Source organism: Mastigoproctus giganteus, chromosome 9, assembly GCF_048544385.1.
Source record: "Mastigoproctus giganteus isolate SK-2022 chromosome 9, ASM4854438v1, whole genome shotgun sequence".
Taxonomy (NCBI): domain Eukaryota; kingdom Metazoa; phylum Arthropoda; class Arachnida; order Uropygi; family Thelyphonidae; genus Mastigoproctus; species Mastigoproctus giganteus.
The window spans coordinates 112,945,693-112,962,206 of record NC_143583.1 but is presented as its reverse complement, the minus strand read 5'-3'; the positions used below and the strand labels follow the sequence as shown (position 1 = coordinate 112,962,206).

The 16,514-nt window shown below is 36.3% G+C and overlaps 1 protein-coding gene across 1 annotated transcript in view; it reads left to right on the top strand.

The window, feature by feature from the left end:
* The window catches only part of LOC150080650 (insulin-like peptide receptor), a 514,932-nt gene that overhangs the window by 68,817 nt on the left and 429,601 nt on the right, over positions 1–16,514 (top strand). Inside the window, 1 exon segment of the mRNA XM_090381758.1 lies at positions 2,100–2,454. Coding sequence (XP_090237884.1) covers positions 2,355–2,454 — 100 coding nt within the window. The 5' untranslated portion in view covers positions 2,100–2,354.

Below are 16,514 nucleotides of genomic sequence, written 5' to 3'. Positions count from 1 at the left end.
TATTAAAATCTAATCCTAAGGTAAGTATTCCATCTCATGTTTACAGTGCCAATTTCTCTCCTGGTGGCGGATATTTGAACTATATATATATATATATATATTTTTTTTTTTTTTTTTTTTTCTTCTTCTACAAATCGCTTCCCCATACTCTAAATGACATATCCACCGATTTTCACAGCGCTAGGGTCTCCTGAATAGGGAAACTTATTTTATAACCACCCGGTATAATGAAAAAAAAAAAACTGCCTGCTTTTCTTTTAAAGGTTCATTGGAAATGCAATGGTCTAGTCATTCTATAATTTAAATCAGGATTTTTACTTATATAGGCATACTTGTATTTAAGTATTAAAATTTAAAATTTGTTATTATTATTATACTATACGTTATTATTATTAGCGTGAGTGCGTTGTGTAAACGTTTATTTATTGCTTAAAGACTATAAAGTCAATTTATTAAATAAAATAAATATAACATGTTAATGCTACTGATACAGTTAACACTTATACATTATGCGCGGATTTGACTTTATTCCTTTGTATTGGATCCTATATAATTTATTATGGATCCAATTTCGTGGAGCGGATGCACTTATGATATGGTTGCATTTCAGGCATTTTAGCCTAATGGTGCTGACTAACAATTTTAGTTTTGTTAGTTGCAATATATATATATGCCAAGGTTTTTTAAAAAAAACTTAATCACCAATGCAAAATATACTAATCTAGATACTTAAATCTAAACTAACTAGAATTAACAAAAAGAAAAGAGAAAGAAAAATCCATTCATTCACAAGGCTATGAAACCCAAGAAATATTGTATAGCTAGGTCTCCACGTGGTTTTTGTCTTGCACTTGGTACACGTACCAAGTACATATAGCGTTTGATTTGATTTTTGCTTTGGATTTTAGTTCATTAGTTCTCCGTCGGGTAAATGATGATCGATGTGCACTGTAAAAAATTATAAAACATTATAATAACCTTTAGGCTTGATTAATACATTTGGTAACACCGTATTGCATATTGATTATCACAGAAACAGAGAATCCTTTATTTTCTGTTTTTCTTTCGATATGAGTGGTTGACCCCCGAAAAAGTCACCCAGATTGTAGGTATGCAACAATAGCATACTATCCTGTATATATTTTTAACAATCTCTAACATGAATTTACCTACGTGTACTCCTTAGATTCATTAATGTATAATATGCTATTGATTACGTTATAGTCTTAGTGTACATATTACTACGGCAATGGCACTAGCCCATAAATCCGTATAATAAATTTGATCATTAATTAGTATTTATTGTAGCAGAATAATCTAGCTAAATATATACACTCTCTCTCTCTCTCTCTCTCTCTCTCTCTCTCTCTCTCTCTCTCTCTCTCTCTCTCTCTCTCACGCACAACACACACAAAATGCCCTTGCAATAAAAAATCTAACCTTTTGCTTTTAAAAAAATTCGAAAAAGGCTTCTCTAAATTTGGTTTTGAAATTATTTCTACAGCACTTATTCCAGCACTAACTTACTCACAATACGAACTTTGATGACGTTGTTAATGATTTTGCTAATAGAAAAGGCTGAAGAAAGAATTTATCTTAGAAATCTGTGTTTAAAAATTAGTTTGCTAGAATAAAATCATGGAATTGGTCCTTGTTTTTTCGTAGACCCTAGGCACGGCGCCCTAATAGAAAAGACAGTTCTGAGGAGGAGGGAGAGCAAAGAAAGTAATTAATGAACTACAAGTATTTGAGATAGATAAGAAACGGTTTAGTCTGTAAGGCCAAACCGTTTAGGAGAACGTATAGTTCTCCCTCGTTTCCTTTGCTATCGTGGTGGCGGTAAGACTTTCCATCCGGTACCTAAATGCTCCCTCCTCGTTTTACTTGGTGTGTGTGTGGGGGGGGGGATTGAAGTTGTATCTTGACCTGATTTCATTATTTTAAATGTACGTTTTGATCAGACAGAAGTATGCAAGATGAGAAAAATGTTTTTTGTGTGTTGATGCTTTTGTTGCGTTTTTTACATTGTGTTAAATTACTTATAATGTATCTTTCTTTATGGCTCTGCAGGCATTAACAGGTTGTCTGTTTGCTTACAGTGCTTGCTCCTAGACGACTAAGAACATAGTGAAGGAATTTCTGATCAGGACGGTTGTTGTTAGAACGTCAGTTGGAGGGTCAAGGCCATCAGACGGCGCTTCAGTTAACGACTCCTTGTTTACCTGTGCTGAGTGAATCGTAGGCGCGCGCACACAAACACAAAAACACACATATACACATGGCTACAACCCCACACTCGGATACACTGTGTATGCAGGAGTTACCTGTGGTTCAATAAGGGAAGCTACTATAAGATGGCGACTGACAGCACGATATTAGTGCTGCTACTGGTGTTTATGTCTCCAGTCATTTTAACTTCCATCAGCATTGTGGACAGCAATCAGTCGGAATTCGGTAAGTTGCTCATTTTGTGTTTATCGTTTTAAATATGTATTTTATTTTAACGTTGACGTTTTAAAATGTATATTATTGAGTGTTTAAAAAGTTTTTAAAAATCGATATTGATTTTAATGGAATAGATACTCTAATAGCTTTATATGATTGAATTTTTTGAAGTACTTGAAGTACATAAATGGAACTGATTTATTGCTGGCCTTGAATATTAGAAAATTGCTGATGATATAACGTACCTTTTTATTGATAAAAGAAATTTTTGGTTGTGGTGGAATCGGTAAGTTTTTACGTGGTTGGTTTGTCGGCAGTTATGTTCAGGTATGTGTTATATATATATTATATATATATATATAATAGGAGAAATTAATAAATATCTTAAGCAATATAGTACAACTATAATAGGAGAAATTAATAAATATCTTAAGCAATATAGTACAGATCGGATTAATGCCATCATCTATTGTAGATAGAACATTACATCCGTCGTAATATTATATTTGATTATAGTCTAAGTGGATAAGGTACATGCTGTTTAATGGTATATTATGTTAGAATTTTTTATGTATATATGGTGCGTGTTGTTACCATCAATTGTGTTTTTGTCCCACTCCAGATATTGGGTCACAACTGTGAGTGACCCTAACTCTGGAGTGGAACACAACTCTTATTTATAACAGCTATTATTTATAAAATGCGAGTTCGTAAATTTGTCATTTGATAGATCAGTTAGTATGAGATTTCTAGATAAATTCTTTTTAAACGACTTGAATATGAAAAGTGTGTGTGTGTGTGTGTATGTAGCGGAGGATTGTATAAGTAGTATTTAGTTCCCATTTTATCAGTATAATTTACAAAATAATTTCTTTCATGAGAGTTATGTACTTAAATATGGTTCTGTATTTTTGTTGAGTTTCATTTAAACATATATTGAGAGAGAGTGAGAGTCAGCGTGTCATTTATTCATAATTGTTGTTGTACAAGCTTATTATGAGATTTATTCTTCTTCTTCGCTCTATTGTATCCATTCCGGAGTATTAACAGAATTATTTGTAATTTATAATCTAACTCGTGTGAAGTGTTATTTAAGCAGTGGGTTTATCTTATTGTATTTTTCGTACCATAAGAAGCAACAAATTTGAAGAATCGGGTAAAAACATTTGTTTGCAAACGCTTCGTTAGTTTAAGGTTTTTAATACTTACAGATCCAAAGCAAAAATGAAGAATAGCATGTTATTACAATGTGATACGCTCGTATATATTTTATAGCGCGTACTGCTGCTCTATTTCTGTTATGTTTTACGCATTTTATCATTTACAGTCCCCCCCCATGGTATAGAAAAACTGTTTCTCTTTTGTAGCCATGCATTTTTACCACAACTTCTTCATAAAGAAGTAAGGCGAACTGCTATACCAAGCCTTTAAACATTGACTGCTGTTTAGTAACAGCAAATGCCATTTGCTGTTACTAAACAGCAAGTGCCATTTAGCGCTCAGCTAAATGGCACTTTTTCTGCACTGACTACGGTGCTTTTAGCGAAGAAGCCAAAACAACCGTTGTGAAATCCACCAATGAAGGAGTAGAAAATTTTGTAGGGTGCGGGGAGCTGTTTCTGGTGCCATCATTATCATCAAAATATGAGTTAAGAAAAATATATGCATGATCAAATTCTTATAAAATATTTTTTGGAATATTCAATAGCCCTTCAAAGTACACGCATAATAGGGTCTTACATGTACTTTTTTATCGTTTGGCATTACAAATTCACCTTATCATGGAATATTGTTCCTAAATCTGGGGTTGTTCTCCTAAAACTTCTCAGGCTTTCTACACACTATCCAAAAGAAGGTAGTGAGGTTAGTTAATGACTGTCCTTACAAATTCTCGCCATCACGCAGGTTTCTTCTGTATGCCTTTTCTGTAGATATTTCCCACGGGCACCGTTCTTCTTAATTTACGTCTATAATTAGGAATGTTCTCTTCTCCAGTGGAGCTTCTCTCTCTCTCTCTCTCTCTCTCTCTCTCTCTCTCTCTCTCGTGGCCGTTCTCACCATATTTTCGTTTGTCATTACAAGGATGCAAATGGGATGATCTGCACGTTTTCTATCTATTGTTTTCAAATTTCCGATCCTAATGTTTGCTAGATTTGCAGTGAAATTATTCTTGTAGAGATGAAATACTTTATTCCTCATACCATTCTTAAATCTCGTCCTTTATCCAAACTGTGGTTTTACTAATACATGTGTAAAAGCTGTTCAAGTTAGCATACCGCAGTTGGCTTGTATCCAGATTTTCAGTTTTGTTTTCTGCTTTACATAAATTCCTTAATAGCGTAAGAAAAAAAAAAAAAGAAAAAGAAAAAAGTTATCAATCAATCCAAGCACTATTTCGTAGAGGCTAAGAGTAAACTTGCTTCTTTTCCAAATGTTAATAGTCTTCTAGTCTCAGGTCAAAGTATTGGCCATATCTATCCGTTCATACCTCCACTTCTGTTATATGCTGATGTCTTTTTCATTTTCATTTATTAGCATCTTTATTTTCTATTCAACCTTTGCAGTGATGAACTTTGTAAATCTTCTCCTACTGTATTGAACACATTCGGTATGGTAGAAAGAATTTAATGCCTTCGGTGGTTTTCCGACAGCAGAATGCATTACAAGAATTTTGAATAATTTTGATGTCAAGAAGTCTTTTGTGTTCCAGAGCTTATTCCTGTTTTGTGTTGTCAACTTTGTGCCCTCTCTTATTATCTGGTATTTTTCTTTATTCATGGACATTTGCTCCTATTTAACCAGTTACTAAAAATTGTGACAAATCTATCCCTTCCAACTATTGGTCCATTGCATTTACCTAAACTCTTTTCAAAGTAATGGAAAAATCCAATCGTTAACTCTTGTACTAGCTCGAAAGCTTTCATCTGATCAATTATCGTCATTGTCAATCCACTGGTAATGTACTGGCATATGTTTCACTAATCTCTGGACAAATTTGATGTGAAAATCAAGAGTTGTTCCTGACATTTCCAAGGCTTTTGACCCTGTCTGGTATAATGGTCTTCTAAAAATTTCCATCTTAAGGTTTGCCTTCTATTCTGCAATGGGTAGCCAGTTTTCTCTTCTACCGCTCACTGCAGGTGATAGTAGATTTGTGTTTTCTGACTTTTCAACTAACTGCTGGTGTTTCCCAAGGGTCACCACTTTTTCCTACTGTTTTTCCCTCATATATATTAATGATGGTCTGGAAAATTTCGGTCCATAGTTTTGCTGACGATAGCACACTACATTCACCTTCCAGTTTGGAAAAAAAAAAAAAAAAAAGAATACGTGCTTTGCACAAAATAGTTTCAACTTCTGCAATATCAGTTCGAGAAGTTGAAAACTCAGTTATTTTCATTGTAACTATACTCAGTTCTCTTCATTATAACTTATTTCCTGCAAAAAATATCTGCTTCTCCCATGCTCATCTTCCACAACACTCCAATTTCCAGGCAGAATCATATATCTTTATTTGGGATTACCCTGACTTTTATTTTTTTTCTGGCATAAACATACCACAAATATTGCTTCGTCTGGATCGAAAAAATGGGTTTTTGCATTTTCATTTCTCGGCGTTACTCTTCTTCTTCTAATCAGCTACTGACTGTACAAATCTTAAAACGAGCCCATGGAATATTGTTTGGGTCACCATTTCGGGGTAGTATCCCAAAAACCTCTCTAGATTTTAGACTATATCCAGACGAGCCCAGTTATGTCATTTATTTATTCTCTCTCTCTCTCTCTCATATACAGAAGTTAGTTTCTTTTCATGCCTTTTTAATAGATATTTCCATATGCACTGTCTTTGTTAATATCTATAATTCGACTCTCTTCCAAAACATTCAGGCCGCCGTAGCCGAGTGGTTAAGCGCGCGGGTGCATAAGTACACGTGCCTTGAGTGACCGAGGTTCAGGCCCGTGACTGCTAAATACGGTGCTGTTTCTTGTATTCTGTCTATCTTGTGAACTCTTCTGACCGTTTGGTCGTCCCGGAATATAAACAGAAGATTTGTTCTTTATTTCTATTCCGAAACACGTACGTGAATTAGTCAACATCCATTCACTGCCTCCATCTCCAAGCTCACAAAAATAACTTTTCCTCATTTATCAGTTCTGCTTCTGTTCTTTGGAACAACCTTCCTTACACGCATTTCCTAACAATTACAATCTACAGAAATTCAAGTCCAGTATTCGTTTGATACGTTGTTTGATGATCCATTTGATGACGTTAAGTGGCAGAGTCCATTGAGATGTTGTATGTGGAACGATGAGTAGTCTTTAATTTCTCAGATATTTCCCTATTATATATAAAAAAAGTCATAGATAATTCACATCAGAATTCATTGGTTAGTTTTTCATAGTTACAAGGCTGGAGTAGAAAATGGACAAATTGCAGTATTCAATCTAATAACTGTACAACGCAGATGAATTGATGAGCCAAAGTGAACAAAAGTAAGTAGGGTATACGATTGTGGCCTCTGCCACAGATGCCGATTCATCGTAGCTGCAAAATGGAGATGGACTTTAAATAATTAATTTAAAAATTATAACTTAAAAACTATGACAATTGTTATTATCTAAATCAGTTGTTATAGATGCTTTGCTTATTTTTTTATAAAGTACCATCTTACAGATAATAATTTAATTAATGTTATAATTAATTTTAAAATAAATAATGATATATTTATGAAAATTTGACACTGATAACCGGCCATCAGTGTCAAAATTCCTAGTTACATTTTGGCAGGTGAAGTTTAAAATTGGATGTGTGAGTATGTTTCTTTAAAGTATGAATTCAATATCTGTTATCCATAAAAAGTAGTTCCATCAATTTATTTCAAAGAGAGATAAGCTATTTCAAAGAGATAGTACTTATTGGAAACATCCTATTCAGAAATTGCATTTTTTTGATCTTGCTGTGTAATGGTCTGCAGTGGCATATTGTTTGATGCCCCAGCCGCTCCTCTTCCTGTTTGTTGGCATTCTGTGATAGTTAATACAGTAGGACACCTCGGGGCCGAACCAGTGCAGGTTTATGGAAGCCCATATACTATGGCCATAGATGCCGATGCGCCTAAAATATCCCCAAACAAACGAACGCCCATATACTAATGAAGCATAATGTAAGTACATGGACATAATGAAAAAAAAAAAAAAAAAAATTCAGTATTTAACATTCATGCGCTTAACAGTAATTGACATGTTGTTTAAAAGTCTACACGAAGGGAATTGATGTATACACAATAAGAAAAAAAAAGTTGATTATAATAACATTATGGTATATACTTCATAATTAAAAAAAAAAAAAACTTAAAAACTAAAACTTTTTATTCTCTGATAGAGCCCCAAAGTCGCTAGAAGTGCTGACAGCTTCATTGATTTGCGATTATCAGTCGGCTGTTCTCTTCTTCTTTTGGTCATACTCCGAGACGACCACAAGGTCAGAGGAGTTCATAATATAGAGATAATACAAGAAACGTCACCGTATTTAGTAGTCACGCCACCCGCGTGGATAGCACAGTTGGTAGAATTGCCGTCCTCCCTACACCGGGTGGAAAAGACCTGCGTTCGAGTCCCGTCGATGACGTAGAGAATTTTTATGGGCCTTTTTCACAACGTGGCTGAGTTAGTCGGTCTCAGGCGAGGGCAGCATGGTTTTTTCTCCCGGAAACTGATTTTTGTACATTAAACAGAAATCTACCAACAGAACACATGCAATTTACAGACAGTATATACGAAGCAATATGGTTTTAGTCGCTGATACTCTTAAAACCCTACAACAACGGTCACACCTGCGTTTGTACGTGTGTACCCTTGTGCTTGACTACTCGGCAGCGGAAGCGTATGGGCCCGATCTCGCAATATGAGTATATATGCATCCGCGTACCTTATTCCAAGACCACAGCAGGCCTTTACAAGTCATTTTAAGGATATTTGCTCAAAAAAATTCTGAATGAGTAGTGTCATAATTCAGTTCAATTTAATTTGGTATTGTTATGTCATTTATTACGCTGCTGGGACTACCTTGTTCAACTTTGACAAGATCGATGGTCCAATACTTCCAAAGGTCTGGTTACACAAAACATTATTCCACTGGTTTCTTTTGCTTTGCAAAAAAAATATACTAAAATGGTTTTCTCCAAGTTTAAACGCACTTTTCTTACTGACTCACTTCGAGCTAAACTTATGACCTTTAATCTATCTGAATCATCTTTGTTTCTGTGGCCAACCCGAGGATTAGGAACATGTCCTCTTTAAATGTCCGCTCTATGATGATCTTCGTTAGCCTCTTTCATTTTCTCCTGGGAACGAATCTTTTCTTCTGACACCAATGGAAATATATATTCTTCTTCAGAACTTTGCTTGCAACTCATTTACCCGCCGTAAACAGATCAGGCTTTCTCGAGACTCCAGTGATTCCTTTGCTCCAGCTTCCATCTTCTCTGAAGGTCCAAGCTGACGAAATTACTTAGGATTACGAATCTACATTGCGTCTGCTTCCGATCTACAACGCTATCTGCTGAATTTTACTGAATCCTTTCTGAACCTTCTCTTCACAATCACTGCTGGCCTCAGACTGGCTCTGTGGCGGGATTATTGCTGGCTCAGGTTTGCTTGTGCGCGATTCCTCTACATCAGTGTTTCTCAACCTTTTTTTTTAATTATCGCCCCCTAAAGGGCTTTTTTAGACAATTTTTTTCCTAATTGCCCATCCCCCATGAAAATTTTAAATAAGAATAAACTTTATACTTGCTCTTTTTATTCACTGGGATCCTTGAGCTTGATGCTTCTTCGCTAAAAGTTCAAAGTTCGGTATGATGTTAGTAAGTTTAATTCTATGTCTCCTCTTGAACATATATTAATTCTGTTTCTTTCTTTTGTTAATATTTTATTTACTGAACTAAAATCACTTTCAACCATATAAGACGTTGGAAAACAAAGAAGTATTTTGGCCATTTCAGATCACATTGTTGGATAAAGAAGTTCAGTTGGCTTTGATCCCCACAACTCAGCCATTCCACCTTTTTCAAATTTATATTTGCATTCTTCGTTACATTTTAATTCAATGAGTTCTTGAATTTCTTCACTAGCAGACCCAGCATCGTATCCAATTAGATCTAACCTCCATGGCTTCACTTCAAAAGAAAATAAATCTGAAAATCTGTTTTTCATTTCACCTTTTAAAGAACACAAGTGATCTGAATAATTCTTAAGATCATGCTCGCTGAGAGATTCGTTGATTTAAGCTAACTCTTGCATATCATGAAATTGTTTTCCCATTAAATTTCTTTCAAATATTTCCAGTTTTTCGGTGAAGACTTTTAATACGCGTTTGCAGTCGTCACCGTAATTAATTTCCCTCGAAGTTGAAGTGATACTTCATTAAGTTTTCCAAAAATCCAAGCCATATAGTGTATGTTGTTTTTGTGTTTACTGATCTCCTTTGCTAAATCCGTGCCTCCTTCGCTTTCTAAAAAATTAATTATTGTATCAAAAAGGTTTACAAATCTTGTTAGACAGTTTCCTTTAGAAAGCCATCTGACTTCTGTATGTAAAATAAGCCTCGCATACTGCTCTTCATTATCAACACAAATTTTCTGAAAAGGCGATCATATTTGCTATGTGACTTTATTTTATTGATAGTTTTAATAACTATACTGGGAGATTGATAAAGAACTGGACTAATACAAATTTTTTTGTATTTTTGGCAACCTGATGGTGTCGGTGCACAGTGCAGTGTATTGCAAGAACTTCAGGACATACTTTCTTTAGGTTGGCTATAAAACCTTTATATCTTGCAACCGTGGAGGTGGCACCATCAATGGCACAGGATATCAAATTTTCCAGTGGTACTTGTTTTTTGTCAAACCATGTTTTTATAGCAGCAAAAATGGGTGCTCCAGTATGGTCAGTTTATAGATTTTACAAACAACATCTCTTCTTGCAATTTACAATCGTCATTGAAATAGCGAACTTATGCCATAAGAAAGCCTTATTGGAACTAACTGCGGATTCATCAATCTGAATAGAAAATTTTCTCATGTTTAGTTTGTCAACTAGCTGCTCTTCAAAGTTAACTGATATCTTATCGATTCATCTTCGAATTCGTTGCTCAATGGCAATGCTTTTAAAAATACTGGAAAGATTTTGATGCATCACTGTTGAAATTACAGTCTATTCTAATGCGGGTCGTATAACAGTCTCAGCCACTGTATGAGCACTACAGTTTTTGCAATGGTTTCTGCAATTTTATAAGACACAATCATTCCATTTTGTTTGCGTGTTCTTCTTAAATAAGGAAGTAACAGTGTTACGTTGTTCAGAATTTTTTTTTTTTTTTTTTTTAATATTTGATATGTTTACCAACTTTATTAGGACGTCTCCTTTTTAAGTGATCGAAAAATCTCGATGGTTTCATAGTCCCATTTGAAAAAGAACTATTACACATAAGACACATAGGCTGTGTTGAGTCTAATGGGCTTTCGATAAAACCGTAAGCTAGATTCAGATACTGTCGACACTTTTTCTTTTCTGCACTTGACATGATTGATGATGGGTTGAATAACTACAAAGAATTAAATAATAAAATATAAACTACCTATTTTTATTTAACTCTCGTAGCCCATGTCACTCACAAAAGCACTGTGGATCAAAAATAAACAACTTCCACGAGGAAACAATAAAAATATAATACTAATTGTCGCTTAGAAAGTAGAAACAACAAATTAAAATTATTATATTAGGGCCACTCGTAATCTCTTACATATACCCATATATGTGTTTTGACTGTAAATTGCGTGTTCTCTGGTCGAGTTGCCTGTTTTGCTGGACGAAAAAACCCCCAGTTTCTGGGAGGAGGAGAACCTTGCTATCTACGCCTGAGACCGACTAACTCAGCCACGGAGTGAAAAAAGCCCATTAAAGTTCCTCGCGTCATCGACGGGATTCGACCCGGGCCTTTTCCACCCGGTGTGGGGAGGACGGTGACGATATCACTGTGCTACACACGCAGACACTGCTACCCGCTCAGACAATAGAAACCATTGCTCCATGCCTCATATATTGACCAATGAAATAAAAGAATAAATAAATAAACCACATTCACCACGCCACCGCCGATATCGCAGCTGTCGGAAAGGCGCAAACGCCATGGATTACGGAGACATTGCCTCTGAAAGAACTTAGGCATTTAATGCCTATGAAAAGTAAAGGTGGTTGAATTAAATCATGCCCACTATCTTTCTTTTATAAAAATTTATCACTCACTCCTAATATAATAAACCTAATGTTAAAAATCAGTTGTTTCGGGGGAAAAGAAAACCTAATGAGAGAAATTAAATATTAAGGAATAAGATGTTATCGTGTAGGGATGAACTTTGGAGGGCCACAAACCATTGTAAATACCCATGATTTTTTCGCCCCCTTGGGGCTGATATCGCCCCTGTTGAGAATCCCTGCTCTGCATCTTTTCATTTTTGTCATTTCCTGTTACTCAAGAAATGATGATAGGTCTTATAGGCCAATTGCTTTGTTGGTTAATATGGGGAAGATTCTGGAACGCATTATGGTTTCCAGAATAACTTCCCTCCGTGAGGTAAATTTAATTTCCACTCAGCAATGGATTTTGTCCTGGAAGATCCAGTGAGGAAACGCTCGTGGATTTTGTAAGTCACGTAAAAAATTCTTATATGTTTCTCTTAGATCTAAAGTAATTATCTCATTAAATCTCGTCAAGACGGTCAAGTTTACTGCTAACAACAAGCCACTCCACTTTATAAAAGCCTCCGTACGGTATGCAGGGAATTCATTGTTACCTAACATGTATAATTCTAAATCAAAAGTGACTGCAGAGTTAAAGAATGCCTTTTTTTGTAAGTGTATACAGTGATATTTCTATTGGAGTAATTTCTTGGTTGTTATCCAGTATGCTTTCCATAATTACTCTACTACTGTTGCTTTAACGAAGTAACTGCTGCAAAGTAACTTTTTTAATATATCAAATAATCTCAATATATTGTCATATCATATTTATAAGCACACTTACCGCGCATGTTCATAACTACTACTCATAACATACTACTCTAAACATAATTTAGACATTTCATAGGAAATATAGTCATCCTTGACAGACAGTAACCTTCACAACCTGCTATCATGCTATTTGCAAGGCTGATATTAAAGCTTGTGCCAATAAATACCACTTCTGTACAAGATCAGATCTTAGGTAATGGAAGGACTCTGGAAAAAAGGTCGACATGCACGTGCCTTAATTCGCTCTCTAACGCATTGCATACACACTCCGTCGGATTCAGATCCGGAGATTGGCTGACTTCTCCATTCGAAGAGTATCACTTCAAGTGGAAGAGCTTTATCATCCGTGAAAATGAATTTGGGATGGTTGGCGCCTCTGAGGAGCTTCATTTAGGGCTCGAGGATCTCTCCCCTTTACATTTTGAGCAATTTGCCCTCTCTGAAAGATGTAGAGAGATCTGTGTAGTAGTTCTTCATGATGCTTCCACAATGACAATAGTGGTTTCGTTACCTCATGTTACAAGATGTGAGCTTTTTCCACGTTCTTCCCATGTGAGAACATGTGGACAGGAGGGAGAGCATCCGTTTTAAGACTCATTCTTGGAAATTGACTAACTTGGAAAGAGAACAATTGTCTTGGCTCCACAGACAGTGTTGCCTACAGAAAGTAAGTCAGGCTCTCTCGTGGGGTGAGGCGAAACAAACTCTGGGCCTTGAAGCTCGTTATTCCTTGTTAGCTTGATTCAGTAGTTTATAGTATTTTTCTTATTGCGAATCCCTTGATTAATAATGTTTTGAAGCAGCCCCTTTCAATAGTAAGTAAAATTTTTAAGATAAAATAAATCCTTCAACATATAGAATTTATTGCAAGAAAGCGTATTTGACACAAAGTAGCACGAGTATATATAGTATGTTTAGAATTTCAGCTGGGACATAAAGAAAAAAAAAAGATGGCAGTATTATTTTATTTATTTATTTATTATTATTTTTTTTTAAACACCTGGGTAGGGCTTTCTAAATTGGATGGCGTCGTATCTCTTCCATATTTTGGCATCAAATCAGCATTTTTTTTGTTTTCGTTCTGATTTCCTTGCACGACCTGTATTAATGCATTTGGTTGATTAAAATATAATTATTGAGTAATACATTAAAATTTTACATTTATTTCTTTACTTGCTTTATACTCGGCGGGTGGTGAATTCTGGACCATTCTTCTTCGTTGAAAAGGAATAACTGACATGGTCGATTTCAAAATATCATAGTTAAGCCTGTGTTTAGTACTGCATATCTTTCCTTTTTCTTACTCTTGTCTACATATTTCTGGCCCCCAAAACAAAGGAAGTTGCGCACCGTTGCATTTGCCATGAACTTAAGGAGCAGGAATGGTGGGGTGTCGAGTAATTACAAAATTCTGAGTAGAGTATTGTTTTTGGCATGTACTACGGCATGTATGTCGGCATCAAAAAAGTTTGGAAAGCACTGACCTAGAGATTTGAGAAACGTGCTGTATTTTAATGGTTTGTTGCCTTTCTTTTTCAGTATGCCAGCATGAGTGGCAACACTTCGAGTTGAAGATCTATGAAGTTTTGATCAGCTTCTGATAAAGCAAACTTTACTCCTTTTCTCGATTCAGTCCTCTCTTCGAAAATAGCAGTCACATTAAGGACTTGAAAATTTCCCACTGCCCCAACTTGAATTTATTCTCTCGTATTTATTCCATCATTTTTGAGGCTCTTCCAGAATTTTTTTGGAATTGGTTATGTGTTGGCCATTTGTTTTTAAGGTTTGATAACAATGTGATTGTCATCCTCTGCAAGCAGTTAATCCTTCCCATATTTGATTCTTTAAGAATGAATGTACTTTGCAGTTAGACTTGAGTATATTCAAATTAAATTTGTTAGGTTTTCGGTTTAGGTCATCTATCATCCTCGTAACTATTATTGTTTCAAACTTCTGTTGTGATATGCATTATTTTAAAATACCTCTCTGTTCTGGAATATTGTATCATGGTTCTCCAAACAGGCCTCTGCGGTTGGGTATATCCATACTGTTTTTTTGAGTCTTTTTCACCAACCTTGCGTAGAATTAAAACACCAGGGAAACTAAACTTTTGATAACTGATTTATAATAAGTCAAAATACCCGCATCTACAACAAATTTAACTTTATAAAAACTCTACATATAAATTATTAAAATCTGCTACATTACAATCAATAAAATGCATAAAATATACTGATTAAAACGATAAAAACCGTAGCTTTCAAAGGCTCAGCCTTCTTCTTCAGCGGTAAACCTTGCTATGCAGTACAACTTTAAATATCAGCAGGCTAACGGTACTCCTCACGTGTTTCCATTCTCGTGTGCTTCGTTCTCTCGCGTTGTGGAACTGGAAGTGGCTCGAGTGGAAGCCACACGGAATCGTTCATCCCTTTTGAGGATAGTGGTCTCAAAGATGGGATGAATCCGCGTGCCTCTATCCCTATTTATGTTAATGGTAGAACAAATCCGCAAACTCTCGAGCCACTTACGGTCCCAGAACTTATGCGCCCGATCGGTGATGATAGCATCGTCCGGGGAGATCTGGTGTTGCTTCTCCCAAAAATGCTCGGCCACGGCGGACTTGCCATATTCCGCATTTCTTATTGCCTTAGTGTGCTCCCCCAAACGATCTTTAAGACGGCGTTTTGTTTCCCCTACATAACACTCCCCACAATCCGGGCATCTAATGCTATATACGACCCCACTAGTGTTCTCTTTTTTAATGGGGTCTTTAACCTGAGACACGATTGTGCGCAGCCTCCGTCCTGGAAGCTGCACACAACGCGTCTGGTACTTTCTTAGTATTCTAGCTATATGATCAGTCAAACCCGGGTAGTAGGGAATGTATGCAGTGGCTATCGGTGTAAATGGCTCGCCTCTCCTCTGATTTCCTTTAACATATTTCTCTATAATCCTCCGGGGGTAACCACATTTTGCAAGATCCGTCGCGACCCGTTCATACTCTAATTTTCTATCATCGGAGGTACTGCAATGTGATTTTGCTCTTTCAACTAAAGCTCTTACCACACTGTTCCTATGATGGTTGGTTTGGGCTGAGCTGTAATGCGCATACTGCCCTTTACACATGGACTTCCTAAACACCCTAGTCCTCAGCTGTCGACCTTCTCTACAGACCAACACATCTAGGAACGGCAAAACTCCTCCTTCTTCCACCTCCGATGTAAATTGTATGAATGGGGAGAAGCCATTTAAGCTGTTCAACACTTGATCCTCACTCCCCTTCCGAATGATTGAAAACGTATCATCCACATACCTTTTCCAGGGGCGCATAGGGAGAACACTAGCATTAAATATTCTGGCCTCGAGCTCCTCCATAGCTAAATTAGCTATAATTGCGCTGATGGGGGAGCCCATGGCTGCACCATTAACCTGTTTATACATAGTATTATCAAATACCATAGTGGTACTTGAGAGGCATAACTCTATTCCTTTCTCAATATCCTCTAGCTTTAGCTGTGTTCTAGTACTTAGGGTGGTGTCCCTCTGTAATGCCAAGCGTGCACACCACACCCCATGATCAATCGGAATACATGTAAATAGCGATTTCACGTCGAAGGAAATCATGATCTCATTTTCTTCTATGGGTTGGCTTCTAATAAACTGCACAAAGTCTTTACTATCTTTAATACTGTATTCTGAAAGTCCCACTAGTGGGGATAACAATTTGGCTAAGAAACCAGAAAGTGCATAGGTTGGACTGCCTATAAATGAGACTATGGGTCTAAGTGGCACATCCACTTTGTGAATTTTAGGCAAGCCATAAAATCTTGGCATTTGGCTACCTGTAGCGCGCAACATCCAATACTGTTCCTTAGAAATTTTGTTGGACTTAAGCCAACCCTGTACCATACCGTTCACTTGGCGTTCCAAACTAAGAAGAGGACTTTTCTGAATAACTTTATAAGTCATCTGATCTTCCAATAAACACAACGCTT